This window comes from Delphinapterus leucas, chromosome 15 (assembly GCF_059928025.1).
Source record: "Delphinapterus leucas isolate spDelLeu-1000000601 "Yukka" chromosome 15, BTC_Dleu_Yukka2, whole genome shotgun sequence".
Lineage (NCBI taxonomy): Eukaryota > Metazoa > Chordata > Mammalia > Artiodactyla > Monodontidae > Delphinapterus > Delphinapterus leucas.
In genome coordinates this window covers 41,326,624-41,349,430 of record NC_143143.1, presented here as the reverse complement: position 1 = coordinate 41,349,430, position 22,807 = coordinate 41,326,624, and the positions used below count along the sequence as shown (strand labels likewise).

The 22,807-nt window shown below is 43.2% G+C and overlaps 1 protein-coding gene across 1 annotated transcript in view; it reads left to right on the top strand.

The window, feature by feature from the left end:
• Positions 1-22,807, top strand: part of RALGAPA2 (Ral GTPase activating protein catalytic subunit alpha 2) — a 264,917-nt gene that overhangs the window by 96,127 nt on the left and 145,983 nt on the right. The window contains 6 exon segments of the mRNA XM_089896513.1: positions 661-898; positions 4,082-4,246; positions 14,383-14,520; positions 15,976-16,073; positions 20,842-20,932; positions 22,280-22,456. Of these exon segments, the coding sequence (XP_089752639.1) occupies positions 661-898; positions 4,082-4,246; positions 14,383-14,520; positions 15,976-16,073; positions 20,842-20,932; positions 22,280-22,456 (907 nt within the window).

The following is a 22,807-nucleotide window of genomic DNA, read 5'->3' as shown; positions in this document are numbered from 1 at the left end:
AAGGGACATCAGGTCTCAAGGGAACTTCTGTGGGGTTTTTTTGAGATAAGGAAGAATTGGATCATGTTTACATGCTGATGGGTAGGAGCTGGGGAAGTAGGATGGGCAGGGGGTCAAGGTGAGGTGGGGTTAACAGAAATGCAGAGTCTGAGGAGGAAGCCGGGAGCAGGGGTTAGGGCCGGGGGGCACGCAGGAGAGCAGGGCCCCTCCCTGCACGGCCTGCAGTGGGGGAGGGGCCGGGCAGATGCAGGCCTGGTGGGCATTGTTTCCTGGGGTCTGTGCTCTGAAGTCTGCTTTGAGCTCATCTGCTGCCAGTCAGGCAGGAGCTGGTGGAGTTGGAGGTTTACCTGCAGAAGACAAGGCTCGGAGTGGCCCCTGCAGGGCGTGAGGGAGCGAATAGGCTCCCCAGGTCCCGCCAGGACCAGCCACAGACACGAGGATCATTTTGATCAGTGTCTGTTCAGAATGATAACTAATTTCACAGTAGCTCAAATCTTGATTGCAGTGGATCAGACGCATTTTGAGAAATTAAACACAGTATCCCCAAGCACTTTTTATGTTAAAATTCATTTTATTAATAGTGATTTTCAATGTTTTGTCGAAAGTACACTTCTTCCAAATGGAGATGATTGAATTCTCCTGTTGATTGGTCGTTTTCAGACGCTCATAGTGGCCTGGATCCGTGCAAACCTCTGCGTGTACATCTCTCGGGAGCTCTGGGACGACTTCCTTGGGGTGCTGTCCTCCCTCACAGACTGGGAAGAACTCATCCACGAGTGGGCCAGCATCATGGACTCCTTGACGGTGGTGCTTGCCAGGACCGTGTACGGAGTTGAGATGACAAACCTACCTCTGGACAAATTAAGTGAACAGAAGGAGAAGAAGCAGCGAGGCAAAGGTATTGCTGCCTGGCTGGGTGGCACCGGGCGTCTGAGTCTGGGGAGGAGTGTGTATTAAACAGCAGGCAGTCGACGCATGGGATTTCATAGTCAGCTGAACCAGCTGTACGGACAGTATCTTTTTTTTTTTTTTGTGGTACGCGGGCCTCTCACTGCTGTGGCCTCTTCCGTTGCGGAGCACAGGCTCCAGACGTGCAGGCTCAGCGGCCATGGCTCACGGGCCCAGCTGCTCCGCAGCATGTGGGATCTTCCCGGACCAGGGCACGAACCTGTGTCCCACGCATCGGCAGGCGGACTCTCAACCGCTGCGCCACCAGGGAAGCCCCGGACAGTATCTTTTAACGGTGGTGTTCAATCGCGTCTCCTAGCACTGTGTCCCCTTAGTGAGGATGATGGACAGGCTGGGAAGAAGGAAGAAGGAGGATTGGGAACAGTAGTGATAGCAGCGGGGGCCGGGTGCACCTTCTCTGCCTTCACCCTCAGGGGAGCCTGTGATGTCCGTGCCACTCTCCCCACATCACAGACCAAGAAACTCAAGGACAGAGTCCACAGGGATTGGCTCACTCGGGGTCACACAGCTAAGAAGCGGTAAAGCCGGAAATCAAAGCCAGGCAAGCCCCACTCAAGGCGCCCCACTATTTATCATCTATTCTGCTGCGCCCCACCCCCGGGAAGGTGGAGAAGTTCTGAATGCTTCACATGGAGTCATTCTGGCTTTTTTGTGTTTCTGGGTGAAAATTGTTGTGAGACCTGGAGTCAGATCAAGGCGGGAAACCTCAGTACTGGTCTCTGTTGGGGATGACACTCTGCAGCCCGTCTTCATTACTGTTTTTAAGGCTGTGACGCAGTCCTTGGATTAGTTCCCTGTGCTCCAGCTTATTGTGTAAAGATTTTGAGGCCGCTCATAGAAATACACATAATACAATGGATAAAATACATAAGGACACTGGGGCGGAATGAACAGGGGTGGAGCTCCAGGCATGGATAAAATGGCAGGATGCACAGTGAAGAGCCTCGGTGCTGCTGGGGAGGCAGGAAGGGGGCCACCGCAGATTCAACTCTGATCATCACAGAGTAACACGGGAGAATCAAAAGGTGTAAACAAGCTAGTTGCTTGGCTTGTCGTGGTCCTGGGACCTGTGAGGAATTTTTCCTCCAGAGACTTACGAAAAGCATGTTACTTGCTGTGGTCAACTACAACCTCGACAGTGGTCTTAGTGTAGATGGTGTCAGTTAGCTTTGCTGTGTGACAAAGCACCCCAAAATATAGCGACTTCAAATAACCCCATTTATTCAGATCATGATTTTATGGGTTGGCAGTTGTGTTGGCCTCACAGATGCGTTCGCAGTCAGCAGGGCTGTGACATGCTCAGCGAGCGGCAGCTCCACTGCCAGGGGTTAGCCGGCTGTCGGCTGCGCAGTAGAGGTGACGGGGCCGTACATCTTTCATCACCCAGCAGGCTAGCTCAGGCTGTTCACCTAATGGCTTAGGGTTCCAGGAGCAGGGGAGGACACACTCAGATTTTCAGGTACATTTCAAATCTCTGCTTGCTCATTTCTGCAACCAAAAGTCATGTGCTGAAGCCCAGAGTTAATGTGGGAGAGGATGACGGAGGATGTGGATACGGGGAAGTGTGAACCAATTATGGTTAGTTAACTGCAGAGCCATCTAGTTAATGTGACTGATTCCTAGAATGTCTTCATTGCAGTCTGTGAGTGGCTTGCCAAGGCACCGATTAGTAAGAGCAAGTCAGTGAGAAACCAAAACTAACTAGTTGAAGTGTGGGGCATTCCAGTGGAATTGTCTAATCCCAGTTTAGATTTAGACTGTCTAATGCAACGTTCTCACATACTTTAGCAGAAGATCCTTTTTTCTCCCTAGTTGAAGTTGTAAGGAGCCTCTTCCTAAAAAAATATATTAGATGGAGATTTGGGATTGAAGTCAGGGCAGGGAGCCCAGAGCCTGAGCCCTGGGCCTCTGTAGTGTCCTCCGTAGCAGCTCTGGGGGCCTCTCTGTAAACCCAGAGTCTGGGAGGGTCTAGGTGCGTCCAGCCAGGAACTTGGCTCCCTGGACTGTGGCTCTCAGTCCAGAAGAGTCTACCTGACTGGGGCACCTTTCAGGATGGAGGGGAGTGGCTGAGACAGAAAGTAAGGACTTTCTCAAACTAACCATGTTCCCTGCCTCCTGGAATTCTTATAATCCACCCTCCCCTTCAGCCCCCAAAATATTCTCTTCCCTCCCACTATGCGAACACAGATTCATAGGGAGATGGGCTTGTCTTAGGAAGGTAAACAACTTCAAAAAATGCTATTTTCAGGAAAGATACAGAACAAATTTTACTATTTAATTAATGACCATGGCAAATATTTCTGATTTATTTATTATATTGCCTTATTCTTAAAACACATTTAAATATCCATTATAGAAATATTTGCTGTACAAGCACTAGATTTGTGGAAACAAAGTACACTCTCAGAAGAATCTGGGTGTGACAGCGAGCCACAGGTGGCAGCCACCAGCCACATCGTACATGTGCAGAAACCTCTAAGTGCCTCATTCTCTTTTCTTCTTTCTTTTGATCCTTGACCACTTACTTAAAATACTTGTCCAGAGCAGTATGAGAGGAGAAAAAAGGTGATTCACAGATCTGCAGTATTTTACTATTTGGAGCTTCGCTTAAAATAGGATTTTGTATTGTTTGTAGAATTTCATTAACTTTGCTTATTTGAGTATAATTAGAGTTTATGGGCATAAATTTTCTTTCAGGGATTCATGGAGAGGTTGGCGTCTACAGGATGGAATACTGTTCTAAAATCAGGATCTCTAATTTACTGGTTTATAGAAGCAGTTTTTGGAGTATCCTGGGAGCAGTGGTGTAACTTCCTTTGACATTGTTCTTATGTTGAGGAAGATTTATTAATGTTTTTTTGTGTATTGGAATGAGTACTGTGAAGATATGTGAATTTTCATGAGACCGTTGAAGATGCTTGAAAAATACTTTGGCAACAGGAATTTTCAGATTCCTGATGTATGAATAACTCCCTAAATTGTAATATAAGGAAGTGGCACCTAATCTGCTGACTTATATACATCATTCTATGTATGACATTTGCTGAGCAGCACAGGCTATGAAAGAAATAATAATGAATTCAGTCTCTGGATTATTTTTCTTGTCTCGTAGGCTGTGTTCCAGATTCTCAGAAAGGAACCACTGTGGGGAGATCCTTTTCTCTGAGCTGGCGGAGCCACCCCGATGTGGCCGAGCCCATGAGATTTAGGAGTGCCACCACATCCGGGGCGCCGGGAGTTGAGAAAGCGAGAAACATCGTCCGCCAGAAAGCAACCGGTAAGCACGTGTTCTAGTATTTCTCAAAGGAATGGATTTATAAGAATCAAATGTTTTTAAAGTTTTAAAGTTCCACTCAGAACTTAAAACACCAGGCCTTTTATTAACTGAGATGTCTCTGTATCTTTTCAACTTTCTGTCTAACTACTTTCCGAATCAGTTTGTGACATTTATTTCTAAATCCTTCATTGTGAAAAAGAACTTGAGATGTTAATATTGAGTGAGATATTTGTGCAAAAGAGAGAAAATAGATGTTTTGTTTGACCCTTGAAGAAAATAGATTCTTAGTAATCACACAACCAGTCGCATTGTTGTTGCTGTTGAACAATGCTGATCTGAAGAGAGGGTGGAAACTTATTCCAGCAAAGAAAAGGAGAATAAGGGCTTAGTTTTCAGGACTGGAAGGAGACATTTACATTTTTTGCTTCTTTGGAAAATGGAGCTTTACATGCCTGTAGATGTTGACCTTACAGGCTGTTAGAATTAACAAGAACTTGACAGGGAACCTCCAGTTAATCAAACTGTTGCTACAGTTTACTCTTAAAAAGAGAGAACTCTTTAATAAGTAAGCTTGTATACAGTTTTTAATAAGAACAAATAAAGCCCCGAACCTTCCCAGTGACTTTGAGGCTGTAACTTAAGTTTAAAACAGAGTCCTATGAGTTTTTCTCAGATTCCTGTAGTTTTTCACATCAATAATACCATGCAATTGTAATTGATATTCAGCATGTTGACCACAGAGAGAAGGTCACGTTTCCTCCGGTCATAAATCAAGGATTCATGGACACTCAACATTTTTTCCAATGCTTAGTAAAGGCTTACTACAGACGGCTTAGAATCCTGTTGGAGTTTTAATGAAAACATATTACGCCTCAACCCTAACTCCTCCTTGTTTTCACCATAGTATTTGTTTGTCCTTGTCACCTTATTTATACCCTCCTTCTTGCTTCCTCCTCTCCCTGAGGAGAGACCTAGTTTCTGGTAACAGGCAGCTTTGGGGGAGGCTTATTCACGCATTTCCTTTCTCATGCCAGCTCCCAAAATACCTTTCTTCCATCACTGGATCCTTAAAAGGGATCAGAAGAGAAGTTTGTGACAAAGGTGGCATCATGCCTGAGCCGCCCAGACTTCCTGCTGCCCCTCACAACCCCTGAATTACAGAGGTGATAAAAGTGTTCATTCAAAGCACTTTTTAAAATTTTATTCTCACATTTTAACGAGCAGCAAATGATTGTATATTGCATGTTCCATATGCCACTACTTGGCCAAAACACAGCCATAGGAGAGATTGCATCTTCCTTTTTCAAGAGGTATTCTAGACCAGCAATACGGTAGAGGCGCCAATAGGTTTTAGAAAATCTTCTGTGCCTTTATGCCCGTGCGGTTCTGTTTATCAGTGTTCTCAGGGACCTGAAAAGTCATACAAAGCTAAGAGCTTTTATTGGGTTGGCCAAAAAGTAACATCTTACAGAAAAACCCAAATGAAGTTTTTGGCCAACCCAATACAAAGCCATGTAAAGGTCCTTGTAGAGTATGTCACTTCAACACCATAAACCTGGCCTTTGCAGGATTCATTCAGTTAAAAACACTTGGAAGCATAACCTTTAAAAGAGAATGAAGATGAGAGCTGTTGAGTAGGACAGATCTATTATCTTCATGTGTTCTACACACATACATGTATGGATACGTATATATTCCTATTTTATATTTTTTAATATTATAGAATATTATGACTCTTGTTGCCTGTGAAAACAATGGTTTTTGAATATTTTATTATATCATGCTGTTTTATAAATGTAATCTACATAGACTACATGAGCTTTTACTCACTTCTATTATTTTTACGTATTTTTAGCCTTTTAAGAAGGCCCAGAACATTTTTATGGTAGATTTTGGTTGTGTAGAGGCCACCTTTTAATGAGAGAACAGGAAGCAGCTCATGACATTAGTTTGTGCACTGTTATCATGAAGATTTTTTATTATGGAAGACCCATTTGAAAGTGACTTTTTTTTCTAATCTCAGTAAGAGAATATTTTAAGATTATTCTATTATAATTTGCCCCACAGACTACACTTAGACTGAGAAACTGTCAGTGATGGTGGCAAGAGGGAAATATAAAATCAGCAATTGTGGAGTAGGGGAGTGACAATTAATTTAACAGAGAATGTACTCGTTTGCACCTTAAAAGGACTGGCAGGGGGAGTCTTAAGAATGACAGAGTCAGCCTCCATTCCTGAGTATGAATGATGCTAAAACTTTACATGTCTAAAGTGAATGGTTAAAGCAAGTCAATTAATTTTCACACAAAATAATCTATATTATCTCTAAAATATCTAGTCATCAATTTTGGAAAAATGCACAATTATTTGAATTATAAGAGGAAAACCTTTTTCCTTTTTCTTTTTTTTTTTTTTTTTTGCGGTACACGGGCCTCTCACTCCCGCTGTGGAGCACAGGCTCCGGATGTGCAGGCCCAGTGGCCATGGTCCATGGGCCCAGCCGCTCCGCGGCATGTGGGATCCTCCTGGACCGGGGCACGAACCCGTGTCCCCTGCATCGGCAGGCGAACTCCCAACCACTGCGCCACCAGGAAAGCCCAAGAGGAAAACGTTTTAAAAGCAACACTCAAATGAAATGTCCCTAACATTGAGCATTAGACAAATCTTTTAGGAAATTTGAAGTCAGTCAGTTTGATGTTTACACAGAAGTCGTTTTCACCTAAATAGTATCTTATACGTTTGTGATTATGCTGTAATCACTTCTGCAGACAGTTCTGTAGAGCTGGGAATTCTGATACAGAGTGGGGGAAGACAGGAAAGTAAAAAGTTTGTTTTGCCTTTTGCAAATGTGTCACTACCGTTTGTAGTTGTATTCCATTAATGTTAAATAAAATCATGTGAAAATAGTACAGCAAGTAAACCTCCATATTTTTGTTTTAAGGATAAAACTGGTTTTACTGATGGTGGTTTCATATGTATGAGGCCTACTCTCTTCCTGTGTCCATCCATTTTCTCAAATGGTTTTGACTAGCAGTACATAGAAACTTAAGAACACCATAAATTTTGTACTAAGAAACTGTGGATTTAATAAGCCCGAAATGTGATTCAAAAGGATGGGTTTCATGGAGATTTTTTTACCTTTTTCCCAAATATCAGACCCTTGAATGTTCAGCTTGACTCTTACGTGTTCTGGAGCTTTCAGGCTCTTCAGTTTACTAAGCGATGTGCTTCTGAATGCAGTCATCTCTCAGTAAACCAGGTTTTGAATTATTGATTATTTATGAAACCATTTTAATCTTAGGTTAGATTTTCCGTCCCTCACCGTGGCCTTTTTTTTTTTACTCTTTTTTTTCTCGGTACGTGGGCCTTTCACTGCCGTGGCCTCTCCCGTTGCGGAGCACAGGCTCCAGACGTGCAGGCTCAGCGGCCATGGCTCACGGGCCCAGCCGCTCCCCGGCATGTGGGATCCTCCCGGACCGGGGCACGAACCCGTGTCCCCTGCATCGGCAGGCAGACTCTCAACCACTGCGCCACCAGGGAAGCCCCTCACCATGGCCTTTTTGTTTGGACCCATTAGGAAGAGAAAACTGGTTGTAATGTCTGCCCAAGTAAACAAACAAGCTAAATGTGAATCTGATACACAGCAGAAAAAAAGGAAAGGCTCAACATACAAAGCATTATAAAATGAGATTGATTATTTGTGAAAGGCCTGTGCTCCCATGCCATCAGAATGACTGAAAGTTGGCTGTATTTAGAGACTATCATTAAATACTGTGCTTTGTGCTAACTTCCTTCAAAGTTTGAAATGACCTCCTTTGAATATTTAAAGAGAGACCAGAAAAATAATAATAATGAAAAGGAAGTGAAAGATCCTGCGGTTCTTCTGACATGATTGTTGCTTTATCTCTCCTGGAAGCTAAGCGAAGCCAGTCTGTCAGCAGCTGTGCCCACCTCTCTGAGGCTTTGCCCGCCACTAAAAGCGTCCCGCTTCTCCTCCACACCGTGAGCGCTCTCTTCCCTGGTCTATCTTACACCTCTTGCTCTCACAGGCTGTCAGGTACTGTAATGCTGTCTCATGTGGCACCCCCACGTCCCTGGGCTGCTCCCGCTCGCCTCTGCGCCTGGCTTCCTTTGTTAATTTCCCCACGTGACGCATGCCTACCTGGCCATTGCACTTTGCCTTTATTTTCAACGAATATCAATTGTTTCTATGCAGTTAAGATGCTTAGTAGCAATTGGATAGTCAGGCAGAATTTCTGTAACACCACTGGTCTTTGCATTCCCAGCTGAGCACGACAGTTTTTACGAGGGGAAAACAGCGATGCCTGCCTCGTGTGCCTTCAACAGGGAACCAACAGAGAGGAAGGAAGTCTTCATAAAATTCTGCAACAGTTACGAGTGTGCCAATGTTAGCATGTTTGCTGGGCCTCCCCCGCAAAATGAATAAACTGGAAAAATTCTGCAGGCTAGACTTCCTTGGAGTTAGTAAATCATGTAATAATTCATGTTTAAAGTAATGATCAGTTTATACAGATTCATACTGATTATTGAGCTTAGAGTCAAAAAAAATGATAAAAATGGCTAATTTCCAAAACAAAGAAATGTTATTCCTGGCCTTCAGCCAGTTAAAATTGAGTTTAGCTACCTATTGTTTATATACAGAGCACTTTCTGGTTTATTAAGATGTTACAGCACCAGAAGAAATTTTTGGCATGGACACCTCAACAAAAGGATTTACTTTGCTCTACAGTGAATAATTAGGTCTATGTCTACTTATTTTTCAATGATCCTAAAATGAACTGAATCTTCTTGCTAAAGCGGGAAATATTTCCATGTTCTTTTTATTTTCCAAAAGATGGTATTATAGACTAGTACTTATTTAATACTGGAGATAGCTTACTTGTGGCTTTGAGTGGCACTAAATCATGTCATACTGTGGTTTAGCAAAGCAAAATTAGCTTCATTCCCCTGGTGAGAATCTAAAATATAATATTATTTAATTTCTAGAATATGAGGGAAGACTAAGAACTGTGTTTCTCAGAAAGCTCTTTTTCCCTAGTAAATACTGAAGTTGGAAAATAGTAAGAATGGTACAGGAGAAGATGGCCACCAGTCAGTTAAATTACCGATGAGCATTAACTGCTTCATAATTTGGTTTTCCAAAAAATACTCCTGCCTGGAGATGATTAATAAAGTATTTAAAATACTTTGGCTTTCTATTTGGCTGATATACATCCATAAGGAACTTTTTGCATGGTGAAAAGTTTTCTTTCTTCACAACCCACTTTTTCCCATTTTGTTTAAGTTTTTTTAACTAGTTTGTCCAGAATGTGTTCTCACAAGAAATCTTCTCCTGTTAGTAATTTCATTTTGGAAGCTTTTTTCTCATTCATTATTATATTTTAGTTTACTCGGATTCTTGATTCCTATATTTACATACACAGTTCCAACAGAAGCAGAATAGGATTTAGAGCAGGGGTTCTCAACTGGGGATGATTTGCCCCCCGGGGAACATGTGGCAATGTCTGGAGACATCTGTGGTTGTCACAGCTGGGGTCGTGCCACCGGCATCCAGTGGATGGATGCTGCTAACCATCCTACAGTGGAGAAGACAGCCGCCACAGAGAACCGTCTGACCCAAAATATCAGTGATGCTGAGGTTTGAGAGACCCCGACTTAGCGTGGAGTGAAGCAGGCCATGTTTGGTCCGTGTTTTCCGGCCTCTGCCATCCTCACTACTGGTTTTACAGCACAAAGGGTGAAGGGACCTAGCACTATGGTGACTTTGAGGACGATCTGCTGATCTGTTTCATCTGAAAACCACAGTCGCAAGCTCCTCCCTCATCTGAAGCCATTTCTTCTTTACCAGAAAAGTGAGCCACGGTCCCATGTAACTGTCCTATCAAGAGTCTGGGCCCAGAGTGATGCACGTCAGTCCCCAGTCTGAGATTGTGCTTCTGCCACTGACTGGCACGCGAGAGAATTAAACGTGTGCTCCAGTTTGAATTCTGGTGTTGGCATATCTTGCTAACCTTTTGCTGAATACAGACGTAGTAGGCATACATCGCATGTGCATGATACACAGGCAATTTTAATGTTGACCTTCTGGACACACGCTCTTTACTAGAAGGTGATTGCTAATTTTGTTTTCATTTAAGTTAACATTTCTTGGTTTTGTTCCTTGTCTATATGATTATTCAACCCACCAAAATTGTTTTAATAACCGAAACTACAGAGAGTTACTTACCTTCACCCACTATGATGTCTTATTCTGATCCCTTTGGGCTCTCTGTTTGGTGGCAGCAGAACTTTGGGACAGTCACAACCACCTGTATTCTGTTAATTAGTATGAATAGCTGCGTAAACGAACATGTGGGGGTGGAACTGGCAGTTTCAGTGATTTCCTTTTTTTCTCCTTTGTGGAAACAATTCATTCTAGCTGTTTTGCAATTTTAACTGCTTTTATGTTGGGACATTTATCAATCTGTAGCACTTACAGGCCATGCAGATGGTAGATTTTATTTTTCTTTGGGGAATATTGTAATAGTAGTAATTAGAGGATCAGTGATCTTCCCTCATTCCAAAAGAGGCTTAACGGGACCTGATTGAAAGTCTCACTTTGCGGTGTCCGCATCTGGGTCTCTGGCTTCCAGGTAGCGCCCAGTTATCAGGATGTGCTTGTGGGCAGGGTTCGGGCTGATTCACCTGTGGTCCTCGTGGGACACGTCAAGATGTTGAGTTGATTTATGTCTCTTGTGCTTTTCATAGGGTCAGCTTGGTTTGTGCACAGTGCTTTAAAAGTTAGGAAATGGCACAATTAATTTTGCTTGTGCAACCTCATATGAGGGGTAAATGGAACCCAGAATTTTGGTGATTGAAGAATGAGTCTCAGTATGTTTAATAAGATGGATTAAGGAAGGCTTAGATTAAAGAGTGAATGAAATTTCTTTTGAAAAGTAGTCAGATTCTTGAATAAATAGAAGTTTCTGAAGAGTTTACACACTTAATTTAATCATGCCAATTCTTCTCTCAGTGTGGGAAAAAATGAAATTAATCCTTATTCGATCATTTTTCTGGTGCTTTGAATGAGCTTTAGAAAGCAATGATTTAGTAATGGTGTTGGTGTTGTGTAACGTACACTATCAAGAAGCCAGAAAGTTGGTGCTTTCAGAGTTTGGGTTATTGGGTTAGCTCTGCTTGAGAGAAAGTAAATGATTCGGTGAATCTGACATAGAATTCAGCTCTTTGAAGTGATTCAAATTGTGTGATAGTCAAAACAGAGAATGCATTAGACCTCACAAAATTTATAACGCAATTTTTATATAACCTAGACTGTCCTTTTTATATTTTGCATGTCAGATAATCCTCTACCTTGATATTTGCATATCAGTATTAAATGGTTTTAATCTGTTATGAAAGAGCATTTGCTACAGCTGATCCTGTAGAAGGGGTGCAGCCTTAACAAAAATAAAAAGCCAGCAGAGGGAGCTCGAGAACTGTTTAAAAAAGAAAGAGGAAAAAGGTATTAAGAAAATGTTTCTGATATTCATTTGTTCATCTATACAAAACAAATCTTGAGTATATACTTAGTACAAAGTATGAGAAAAGGCCAAAAAGTGTACATATATATAACTTGTGGGATAAGGAGAATTTATATCCTTTTTTTTCACACTCTGTCAACATAACAGCCAAGTACAGGGACAGCTCAGGGCACCGTCCCCACACAGCCTGACAGATCCCTGGACCCATGATTCTCCCCTTCCCTCCCACTCTTCTCGGCGGTTCCCGTCCCACCTCTTCCCATGGTTTCTTCAGGCTTGGACTTCCTCCATCTGAGAAGGCCCTACCAACAGGTTTACAAAAACAGAGCATTAAAGCCACATCAGGCCAGCCTGTTGGGAAGGCAGACCAGCTGGCCATGGCAGGCTCTTCGTCTGTCTGTTGTCTGAGGACCAGTGGGGACACTCGAGTTTGGAAGCCGTGGTCCTGTGGCTCTGTTGCATCCCACCAGATGGCGTCGTTCTTTATCTTGAAAATGATGCTGCCACTGTTGGCCCCGCTCTTATTTGTTTCTGCTCAGAGGCCAGAAATCAACATCTACCAGTTCTTGGCATCACGTTTAAGGGAATAAAACCCACTCTTCCCACTGTCCATAAGGACCAGCGGGTGCCAATTATCTTTTAGAGAAGTAGGAAGCTCTTGGGCTCCCTCTGCTGACCTGCTGACTGGGATTTACAAGCAGGTTCATTAACAAGTAGAAACCCTTCCCAGAAGGTGTCAGTATCTTGCATAACTAGAATAAACAATGAAAGAAGACAGTGGGAAGGATGGTCCGCGGAGTCATCTGGCTTCTGTTGCCTGCTGCTGAGGAGCCTGGGAGTAGAGCCGAGGGGGCTGGTTTCTGCTCCGGGATGCTGGGCGGAGCATCCCAGAGCACTTAGGATGTCCGGTGTTTCTCGTGGCTGTTCAGGAGCAGGGAAGAGCAGAGACAGCCTGGAAAGATGAGGCTGTAATGGGTCTGTCTGCTCCTGCCACCTTCCCTTACTCTGCTTGTCCCCTAAGCCCAGCTTCCCATCAGTATCTGAATGGAGAATGTGGCCCAGGACTTTGCATTATAAGCGAGGGATCACACACATCTCATGGTTTTGAGGCCTGGTAACTTGTATCAGTGTACTTAAAAAATGGAGCTTTTATGTGGATAGTAAAAATAAAAGCAGCAGTCCTTTGGTGAAATCCTCCGTGTTATATTTAGAACCTTCCTACATACACCTTCCTGGTTGGGGCCGACCAGCCCTTTGGATTGTGGCTCTGGTGAAAGGGTTACACAGAATGGGGGCATCTTGGTGGCGAGTTGCATTTCAGGTGAGGAAGCAGGTGACACTTCCAGGTAAGGCTGAATTTTGATGAGTCCCTTTTTAAAAGGACTGAAACTTCAGCTAATGAAAATTTGGGGAAAATCTGGGTGTAGAGTTCCGTGACTGCACGGGGGAGTGTGGAGCCTGGGGCACAGGCAGCGGTGGGGGTCACACGCAAGGACCACGTGGCAAGTCCTACAGGAGGGGTGCCTGGGCGGCCCGGGGGAGGTCAGCCTCAAGGGGGGAGCTGCAGGGGCTGTGTGGGCAGGGCCTGCTCACGACTAAAGTGAGGGAGAGCTCCTGGTGGGGGATCAAGCCTGTGGGGTGACCTCTAGGGGCCCTGGAGTGCAAGCCTGACGGACAGTGATGGGGGCCTGGGGCCTCCGCAGGAGGAGTGGCGCGGTCGCATCTCTCTTGTAGCGGGACCTCTCTGAGGCCACAAGTTAGGGGTCTGATGGTAATGCCAGAGCAGAGGGATGATAGAACTCCGGAGCTGCAGAGAGGTGGTGCACCTTGGGTTGTCTTTGGAGATTAAAATGAACCGTGAAGTTTAGAAACGAGCTCGGAGGGACTTCCCTTCTTTAGGGGAATATGGTTCATAGATATCCTAGCTGGGATCACCCAGTGGTCAGTGCTCAGCTGTGGTTTTCTATTTTATGACATATATTTATTGATTCTCTAAAAACACCAATGGGTCGTTTTTGTACTTTAGTGATTAATTCAACCTTGCATTTGGTGAAATGTCATTAAATAATTACAGTATTTTATTTTAGACAGTTGTACATTTATCTCTTAAAAAGAATAATCAAGTTGAAATTCCCATTTCTTTTTAGCTTCCTTTAGGGTGTGTGTGTGTGTGTGTGTGTGTGTGTGTGCGCGCGCGCGCGCGTGTGTGCGCGTGATGTCCCACTCTTGCACATGTAAGTGACCTTCCCTCGCATCTCCCGGATCCCTCTTCCCTTGACATGCCTGTCCCTGAAACTCCAGTGACTTTCACAGTCCTCAACCATTCTGCTCGCTCTCCCTTCTTGTTTTCTTCACTTTGATTGAAAGAAAATGCTTTGTAGAACTTAAAAAGCAGATGTACACTTGGAGTGGAATATTACTGTTAACAAGTGTAGAAAACTTTATGATGTGAAAGACAGTGATCTTACTGCACAATTTTTGTGGAAAAAAATAGTATCTAAAACTATGATTTTGAGAATCAGTTGTTTTAAGTAGTGAAATTATTTTTAAAAATCTTGAAATACATCCCTGCATGTTCTGTGTCAATGCCCACAGAAGTAGAAGAATGCCCGCAGCCGGAAAATGCAGCTGCAGCCGAATCCGGCCCCCTGGCAGCAGCCGAGCAGCAGCCAATGGTTCGGAGCAGCAGCAGCCCTGACGTCACGGAGCCACTGTGCTCAGAGGCCCCTCCGGGTACCAGCAGCTTCCCTTACTCACACGGGACCGTAGATTCTGGCCGGGAAGGGGCTGCATGTCGTGTGGCTTTCTACATTTATCCTAACTCTACTCTATTTATTTCAAGGGAATTTATAAGTTGATTTGCAAGGATGTGATTTCTGGCAATGAAATATTTTAACTACTTATTTTAATCTATTTATCCAAATTATGTGTGTGTGTGTGTGTGTGTGTGTACTTTTTTCAAGTGTGGCATGTTTGAGGACTAGAAAAAAGTCCAGAGTGGCTGGAGTGGGTGGGAGGTAGAGAATGTTCACCACGGGTGAGGGAGGGCAGCAAGTTAGGGCGGAGGCAGGGAGGAGAGGTGTGAGGGGTGAGGAAAGGGCTGCGAGGAGAAACGTCGACAGTGAGAATGGAAGGCTGACCAGACTCGTGAAGAAGTTTATTAGCAGCGTGCAGAGTCTGCTGAGGTTGAACATAATAACTTGTAATAGCATTAACCCACACAGTTTCTCCAACAGCTTTTAGCAGCAACTGGTGTGGAGGGCAAAGAGGCAGATGGTTAGACCTGTAAACAGTGACTAATGTATTTTACAGTGAAAGCACATGTTTAAACGTATCTTGCAACAGTGAACACACTTATTTAGTTTCATGGGTTGGAGAAGAAATCAACCCAGCCGTCCCCTAGTCCTTAATGTCAGGGTCATGCCAGCCTCGTCAAATGCGTAGGAAGTATCCCCTCTTAGAAATCCTCTTGAGATAAGAAAATACGATAAAAATAATTTGAGAAATGTATTATCTGAAAGATTTTCTCTTCTCCAAAAGTCTTTGTGTAAGATCATTATGACTTTTTTTTCCCCCTTAAATACTTGGTAGAATCCATCGGTTGCTTGGAGTTTTCTTCTAGGAAGATTTTAAAGTACTATTCAAATTTTTAAATCACTATGACTATTCATATTTTCTTTTTCCTGTTTTCTTTTGGATAAGTTGTGTTTTTTTCCTAGGAATTTGTTCAATTCGTGTATTTTTTTTTTCAAATTTATTGGCCCCAGACTACTCATAGAATGTGATCTTTTAAATTACCTTTTGCAGGCTTGGTGGTGATATTCCCTTTTTTATTACTGACACTGGTTATTTCTCTCGCCAGCAATGCTGAGCCACCTCACTGCTTCCTTTCCCCTTCAGCTTGCCTGGCTGACTCAGGCAGCTCTTGTCTGAGACCCCTTCCCCGAGGCTCTTGTTGCCTGCCCCCTGGGTAACGTAACCCAAGACAGTGAAGCTGTCTGTGCGTCAGAGACCAGGTCTATGGAGCAGACGTGATCCATAGGCTACCAGTGTGCTGGGCCCAGATCTCTCTCTTTTGTATATCTTAGGATACTTAAATTTAATAATTACCTATGTATAAAAACCTTTTCCAGTTTTTACCATCTGAAGTATTCCTGCTGTTGATTCTCCCGTCTCCCAAATCTCTAGGTCAAAAGGTAGAAAATGCACAGAATGTGAGTTCTTCAGAGCCCAGGCCTGTTCAGGAGAACAAAGGACATGAGAAGAAAGAACATGAAGGAATAACAGTAAGATCTTTTCAAAATATATCCATTTGTCATTAAAAATAAACATACAAATTATTGGCACAATACATAAATTTATTAGTGGTGTGATGCTATCTTTTAAAACTTTTTTCCATTTGAATGTGTTTTAGGGCCAAATGACCTTGAGGCCTTTTAAAGCCTTGCCTACTTTCTATGTAAAATTACAGTCAAATTACAAAACTAGGGAAAAAATAAACGTGAAAACAGAATTTACCATCTGGTCTGTATGTGCCCTTTCTATTTTTAAGGAGCATCCTTACCTTCAAACAAACGTTCAGATTCCCTATTCCTGATACCACTTTAGGTTGTAGCCTCCACCTGACATGAGTTCCTAGATAAGTGAGATGCTGCAAAGATCTGTTACAGTTTCTTTTTTTTTTTAATCTAAAATAGCATTTATTATTTTTTAAAAACACAACTTTAAAGTATAAAGAAGAAAATTAAAAAGTAACCCTAACTCATTCATGCAGATAATTCCTATTTATTCATTTTCTAAGATTAGTATATATGGATAGAAAACTCAGACATCACTGAAAGGTACAAAATAAACAAAGAAAGTCTCTCCCTACTCTGCCCTGCCTGGAAGCTAATGAGTGTTAAATTTCCTCTGTCTTCACTTCTGTAAAGGACATATACCAGTTTGCACATTCCATATGTATATGTATATTATATGTGTATATTTCAATAATCAGATAAACACCCAGAGGCTCACCACCAGCCTAGGAACTAGAATATCTGCAATGTTGTTGCCGTGGCCTGTGGGCTTCATCCTGGTCCCTCAGAGAGCAGCTTTCTGTTGGCTTTGTGTTTATCGTGTCCTTTGCTTTGCTCTATAGTTTTGCTCAAAATGTATGTATCTCCAAACAATATGTCCTTTAGTTTTCCTTATTTTTAAACTTTATAAAAGTGGTATTATTGCTTTGTTCACTCATTATTATGTATTTCTAAGTCCACATTGCAGCACGTAGCCCTAGTTCATTGCTTTCTGTGCTGTGTGATACTCCACTGTGAATAGACCACAACCTACTTTCCCATTCTCTTGTTGACAGACATTTAGATTGTTTCACTTTTTTTTTTAAATGAAAAATGAAGCTATGTACATTCTTCATCAAGAATGTGAGTGGAATTGATGAGTCACAGAGCAGCATAATGTTGTCCTTTACAAAAGAATGTGTCTTTTTCCAAAGTGACTGTACCACTTATGTACCAGCGGTGTGTAGAGTTACCATTCATCCACATTCTTGTCAACACTTACTATCGTCAGATTTTAAATCTTTTGAGTCAGGTGGGTGGAAATGGGATCTCATTTTATTTTGCATTTCTCAAATTACTAATAAAGTTTAAAATCTTTCCTTATGTTGATTGGCCGTATGTCTTTCATCTGTTGAATGCCTACTGATGTCTTTTCCATTTTCCTATTGATTTCTTTGTCTTTTTCTCTTTTATTTGTACTAATTCTTTATATAATCTGAATACTGATCCTATGTTGGTTATGTTTCTGGCAAATATCTTCTTCCAGTGTCTGGCATATATTTTCACTTTCTCTATGTTGTCTTTTGATGAACAGAAGTTCTTAATTTTGATATTCTTGGTTATCATTTTTGTGGTTATGTTTTATGAAAATTTTAAAATATCAACTGCACAGGGATAAAAGTATTTACCTTGTATTTATAAGTGTTTCAGTTTTGCTTTATACATTTAAGTCTTTCAGCTACCTAGAGTTGATATTTATGGAGTGAGGTGGGGATCAATTTCATTTTTCTTTCCCCACATGTATATCCACTTCTGGGTCCCATATATTGAATTCATTTTTCCTTTATTAATCTGAATGCTACCTTTCTCTCATATATACTGCTTCCCAGATGTGTAAGGTTTTATTTTGGTGCTTCTTGAATCATTGGTTTCTTTGTCTCTGTCTTAATTACCATAGTCCCCCCACTTCCTTCTTCCTTCCTCCCACCCCTTCTAATGGAAGCTATTTTTCTACTATCTTTTGTCTTTCATTGTTGCTGTTGAGAGGTCTTCTGTCCATCCTGTCTATTTGTTGTTCCTTGTTGTTCTTAATCCTTGTCCTTCAGTTTCACCACAGTATATTTAGGTGCATTTTCTTTTGGTCTATACGTTTGTCCTGGTTTGGATATGGTATATGTGCCATGTGTCTTTGAATACTTGTTCTTCCATTGCTTCTGGAAAATTCTTGGTAACCATTTCTTCAAATATTGCCTCTTTTTTGTTCTCTCTGGCTCTTTCCTTCTGGAATTCTGGGTAGAAATATATTTAGACCTTCTCATTCTGTCTTCCATGTCTCTCAAGCCCCCTTTCATATTTTCCATTCTCCTTGGCTATGTGGGTGCATTCTGGGTAGTTCATCAGATCTTCACTCAGTTCAATAATTCTCTCCTTACTCATAACTAGTCTGCTGTTTAATACTTTCATTCAGTATTTTGGTTCAACACTTATACCTTTTGCTTCTGCAAGTTCAGGTTAATTCTTTTCAAGTATATCTTGCAATCTCTCATAATCTCTTGTTGCTTGCTCATTTTTGTGATTGCCATCTTTTATTCCTTTAAAATAATCACAGATTATTTTATTCTAAATTCTAAATTCTTTATCATTATCTGAAATCAGTCTGATATTTGTTGTTTCTGAGACTCTTGTGCATGGTGGTTTATTTATTTCCTTTGCTGTTTGGTGATCTTTGATTGTGAGTTCCTACCTGGCTCATCTGAATCTACAGAAAACCTGGATATCTGACGTGATGAAGTTTCACCAGGGCAACATTTTCATTTGTTTCTTCCAGGAAACAGTGAGTGCTATTAATCCTGGACTCTTGGTCCTTTTGCCACAGGGAGTGGTAACATTAGATTTACCCCTAAAGTAGCCCCATTTCACTGCCCTGGTTTCAGTTTGCTTTGTGGGGTAGGGAGAGGGTGTGGATCACTTGGAGGTTTATTTTCCTTCCTGTGAGCCCCAAATTTTTATGTAGGTTCTAGTTCTGTAGTTGGAGGATATTTCATCCCTCAGAGAATCAGAAGCAGAAGAGCCCACATTCTGCTTTTCAATTAAGGAAGTATCCTGGGTATATTTCCACTGTCATATTAGACATATATTATCCTTCCTTAAGGCTGAGTAATATTTTTTTCATATACTGTTAATCTTCTAAATATTTATGACCTACTTCTGTGTTTTAGCTTAATAATTGTTCTGTCCTTTAATTATACATCTTAGTCCCCCCTTTTCATGTGTTTGCTTGTTTAATATTCATTCCTTTAGTTGGCTCATTGAATCCCATGTTTTTCGTATACTCTGAACTGGAGGGCCTTAAATATATATCTTCATTTCTGGCTGTATCCTCCATCTCACCAGTCGTGGATTTTTGTTGCACACTTATAGCACATTCTCTTTAGATATTCAGCCCAAAGATGAAAATTAAAATATCAGAAACTTTCTCAAGTTCCTCTATCCATTGTCTGTCCATCCGTCCGTCCTCCCTCCCTTCCTTTCTCCCTCCCTCCCTCCCTCTCTCCCTTCTTTCCTTCTTTCCGTCGTCACCATCATTCTCATGGTCCCCTAGATTCATATCCTTTTGTGATTAAACTTCCACTCCCATGTACAACTCTTATATAAGCTCTCATATAAGCTCTTGACTGTCATTCTGCAGCATTTTTAAATTTATCTTTTCTTCTCCTTTTCTACCATCAAAAGCCTTATCTGCTCACTCCTGGGTCACTGTAACAGTTCCATAGCAACTTCTTAACTCTGTCCTGCAGATAGCCACTCGATTTCTCGTTTTGTTTTTAATCACAGTAAGCTATTGTCTGGAACAGACAGTTGCTCATTTTGTCAATACTGGGTTGAAATTCCTAAGCCTGATGTTGGCAGCCCACTGGCAGCTGCCTCTTTGTAGAAGGTGGTCGCATTTTCTTCCTACCATTTTCACCTGACTGCCCTGCATGGCCTGCTATAATCGGCTTCTTTTCCTGCACGTAGAACTTGCTGATTCCTCAGTGCTTCCTGCCCTGAGTCCCCTCCTGCCTTCTCTCTACCACCTCATGTCTGTTGCTTCTTGAACAGCTACTGTCACTGTGAGCCGATCAAGGTAATGCTTTATTCTGCAAACCTTTTAGAGAAAGTTGACTCGCATATTTTACTACTCTGCATTGTAACCGTTTTGTGTAATTTGTGTATGTTTTGTCTTTCCAAGCCAGTTATGTAAATTTTAGAGGATGCGAATTGCCTCACAGTGTTCTAGTCCCCTGTTTTTAAACCACGGTCCAGTGCTGAGCGGTGCTCAGGAAAGCCTGCTGCACACGTAACGAGGGAAGCACTGAATGACCTTTGGGAGTCTGGGTGGAGTTTCTGCCTTCCCTGCCAGCACCCTGGCCATCCACGGGGACTTAGGCTTCCTGGAGGATTGTATCCGTTATCCATGTGTGCCAGAGAAGAGGTACAAGTAGAATTTCAAAATAAACGATTTCCATATAACTTGGCACCCCTCCTCAGTAGACCATTTTAATTGGATGTCAACTGACAAAGCAGAAGCCTTAAATTTCAGATCTTGTGTAATTTATAATTCAGTTATAGTAATTTGTGAACCCGTATCCTTCCAATGCAAAACGTCATTCAGTTTTTTTCTTGCCCGTTATTATTGTTTGTTTCTTTTTCTTTAGAAATGTGGACTAGAAACTTACCGGTCTTATAAAAATGAAAACTTCCCTGTACCAAATGCAATATTTCTTTCTGTCTGAAGATCTCAGTACGAAGAAGCAGCAGCCCCGCTGAATTGGATTTGAAAGATGATTTGCAGCAGACGCAAGGAAGATACAGAGGGAGACAGAAGAGTAAGTGCCAGCAAATGTGGTCTGTGTTCCTCCAGCTTCGGCGAGGCTGCATTTTGTTCCCTTTTGACTTTCTAACTCGAATGATATCTTATCATCTGAAGACACGTGGTTGTGAAATGGGACATCTTTATTCCTGGGATCCCAGGATGATGGGTGGTTAGTGTGCACATACAGTTGAATAGATCCAGTCAGTTACCTATACCTTCGAGGCCTGTCTTTCCAGCCCTGGGACTTTCTCCAGGTGAGAAGCACAACCAAGGTTGATGTCTGGGTGAGCAGACAGACCCAGAAGGAAAAATGGCCTTCCCCAGAAAGTTTCCCCAGGTTAGGAGCAAAAGCTTCAGAAGTACCTTGAAGTCAATGGCATAAGTGTTTAAAAAATAAAATCTGACTGGGATGCTGAGACGTACCATCACATACTGTGAAACGCAGTCCCTGATACTCCGCTTCCCTGAGGTCTACTGCCAGGGCCCCTCCTTCTTGGCGGATCCTGGTGGAGGGCGGAGCAGGGCCTCTTAGGCTCCACCTTCTAGAGTCCTGGGGCAGTCAAAGTTAGGGACCGAGCAGGTTGGGGACTGGGACAGCTGTCAGTTCTCTGCAGGTGAAGAGCGGACAGCAGATTAGAAGCGGCAGGGCTGGGGGACTGTCAGCGGCAGATCGAAACGCAGCCGGCAGAGCTGCAGGCAGAGAGGGCGGACACCCCGAGTCCTTGTGGAGCAGACGGGATTTGGGGGGCAGGCTGGCTGGGTCTGTTCTGCGTCAGACTGAATAGTCCTGTGAGGCTTCATAGCCTTTGAAAGCGTGCTTGTATCATGACAAATTAGAACTTTTTAGTGTTTAAAGGGGAGAGTCTCTATTGAAGAAAACCTTTTGTGTGGGACCCCTCATCCCCCGGTAATCCTGGGTGATTCACCCCAGGTTCAAGTCTAGACGTGAGGCATGAGGTGGAAGGCATCCTCGGGCTCTTCAGCCTGCCAGAATAAACTCGCTTCTGTGGTGGAATCAATTCCCCTCCCCTCCTCCACCCACCCCCGTTTTGTAGTTGAATAAGTCAGGGTAGAAAGCGTAAGAACTCGAGGTGATCTTCTCCGTACCTGGGGGAACTCAGTTAAGACCCCTGAATAGGTGCGGCTTGGGCTGTAGGTGGCACGGCCCATAAGGACTGCTTGTGCCCCACGCCTGGAACCTCTGTTTCATTGACCAGGAGCCCCACGCAGGCACCTTTTGAGCCTCTGTCCTGAGAACGATTCCTGCTGGGACAGCTGCTTAGTTCCCTGTGTGCTGGGATTGTGGACATACTGGTTCCTTGCTCTTGGCTGTCTCAGACTGTGTCTCCCATTGTGCCAGGTGACAGTGTCAGCAGTGACCCTGCTCTGGGCTGCAACACCGAGGCAGAGCTGTCCCTGAGCCCGTGGCAGATCTGCGAGGAAGACCCGGAACTGAGCACGCCCACAGATGCTGTGACTGACTCCGATGCCCGCCACTGGTTACAGCTCAGTCCCACGGATGCTTCCAACCTCACAGGTAACCAACTGCGTCTTCGAAAAGAGGCGCCGGTGCTAACACCGGTTGGGAGATCCCAGGGTTTGCCAGTTGCAAGAACTCTAGGGGTCCCTCAGCACAATGATGATGGGGGCTCCCTCCTCCCACATGGGTGCGCCGGCCCCAACCCCCTGTTCATAATCAGTTGTGAATTTGCAGAGTCCTATGTGGAGAGGGTGCTGAAACAGTGGTCGAAAAGGGAGGAGGCCTGCCGTGCCGACACCCACTGTCCACCGTGGGAGGAGGTCTCTGATATTCATGCCAAGGCTTTGCGATCCGTGACCAAATGTGATTTACTCTGGAAACAGAGAAGAGTGATTTTTCCAACTGACA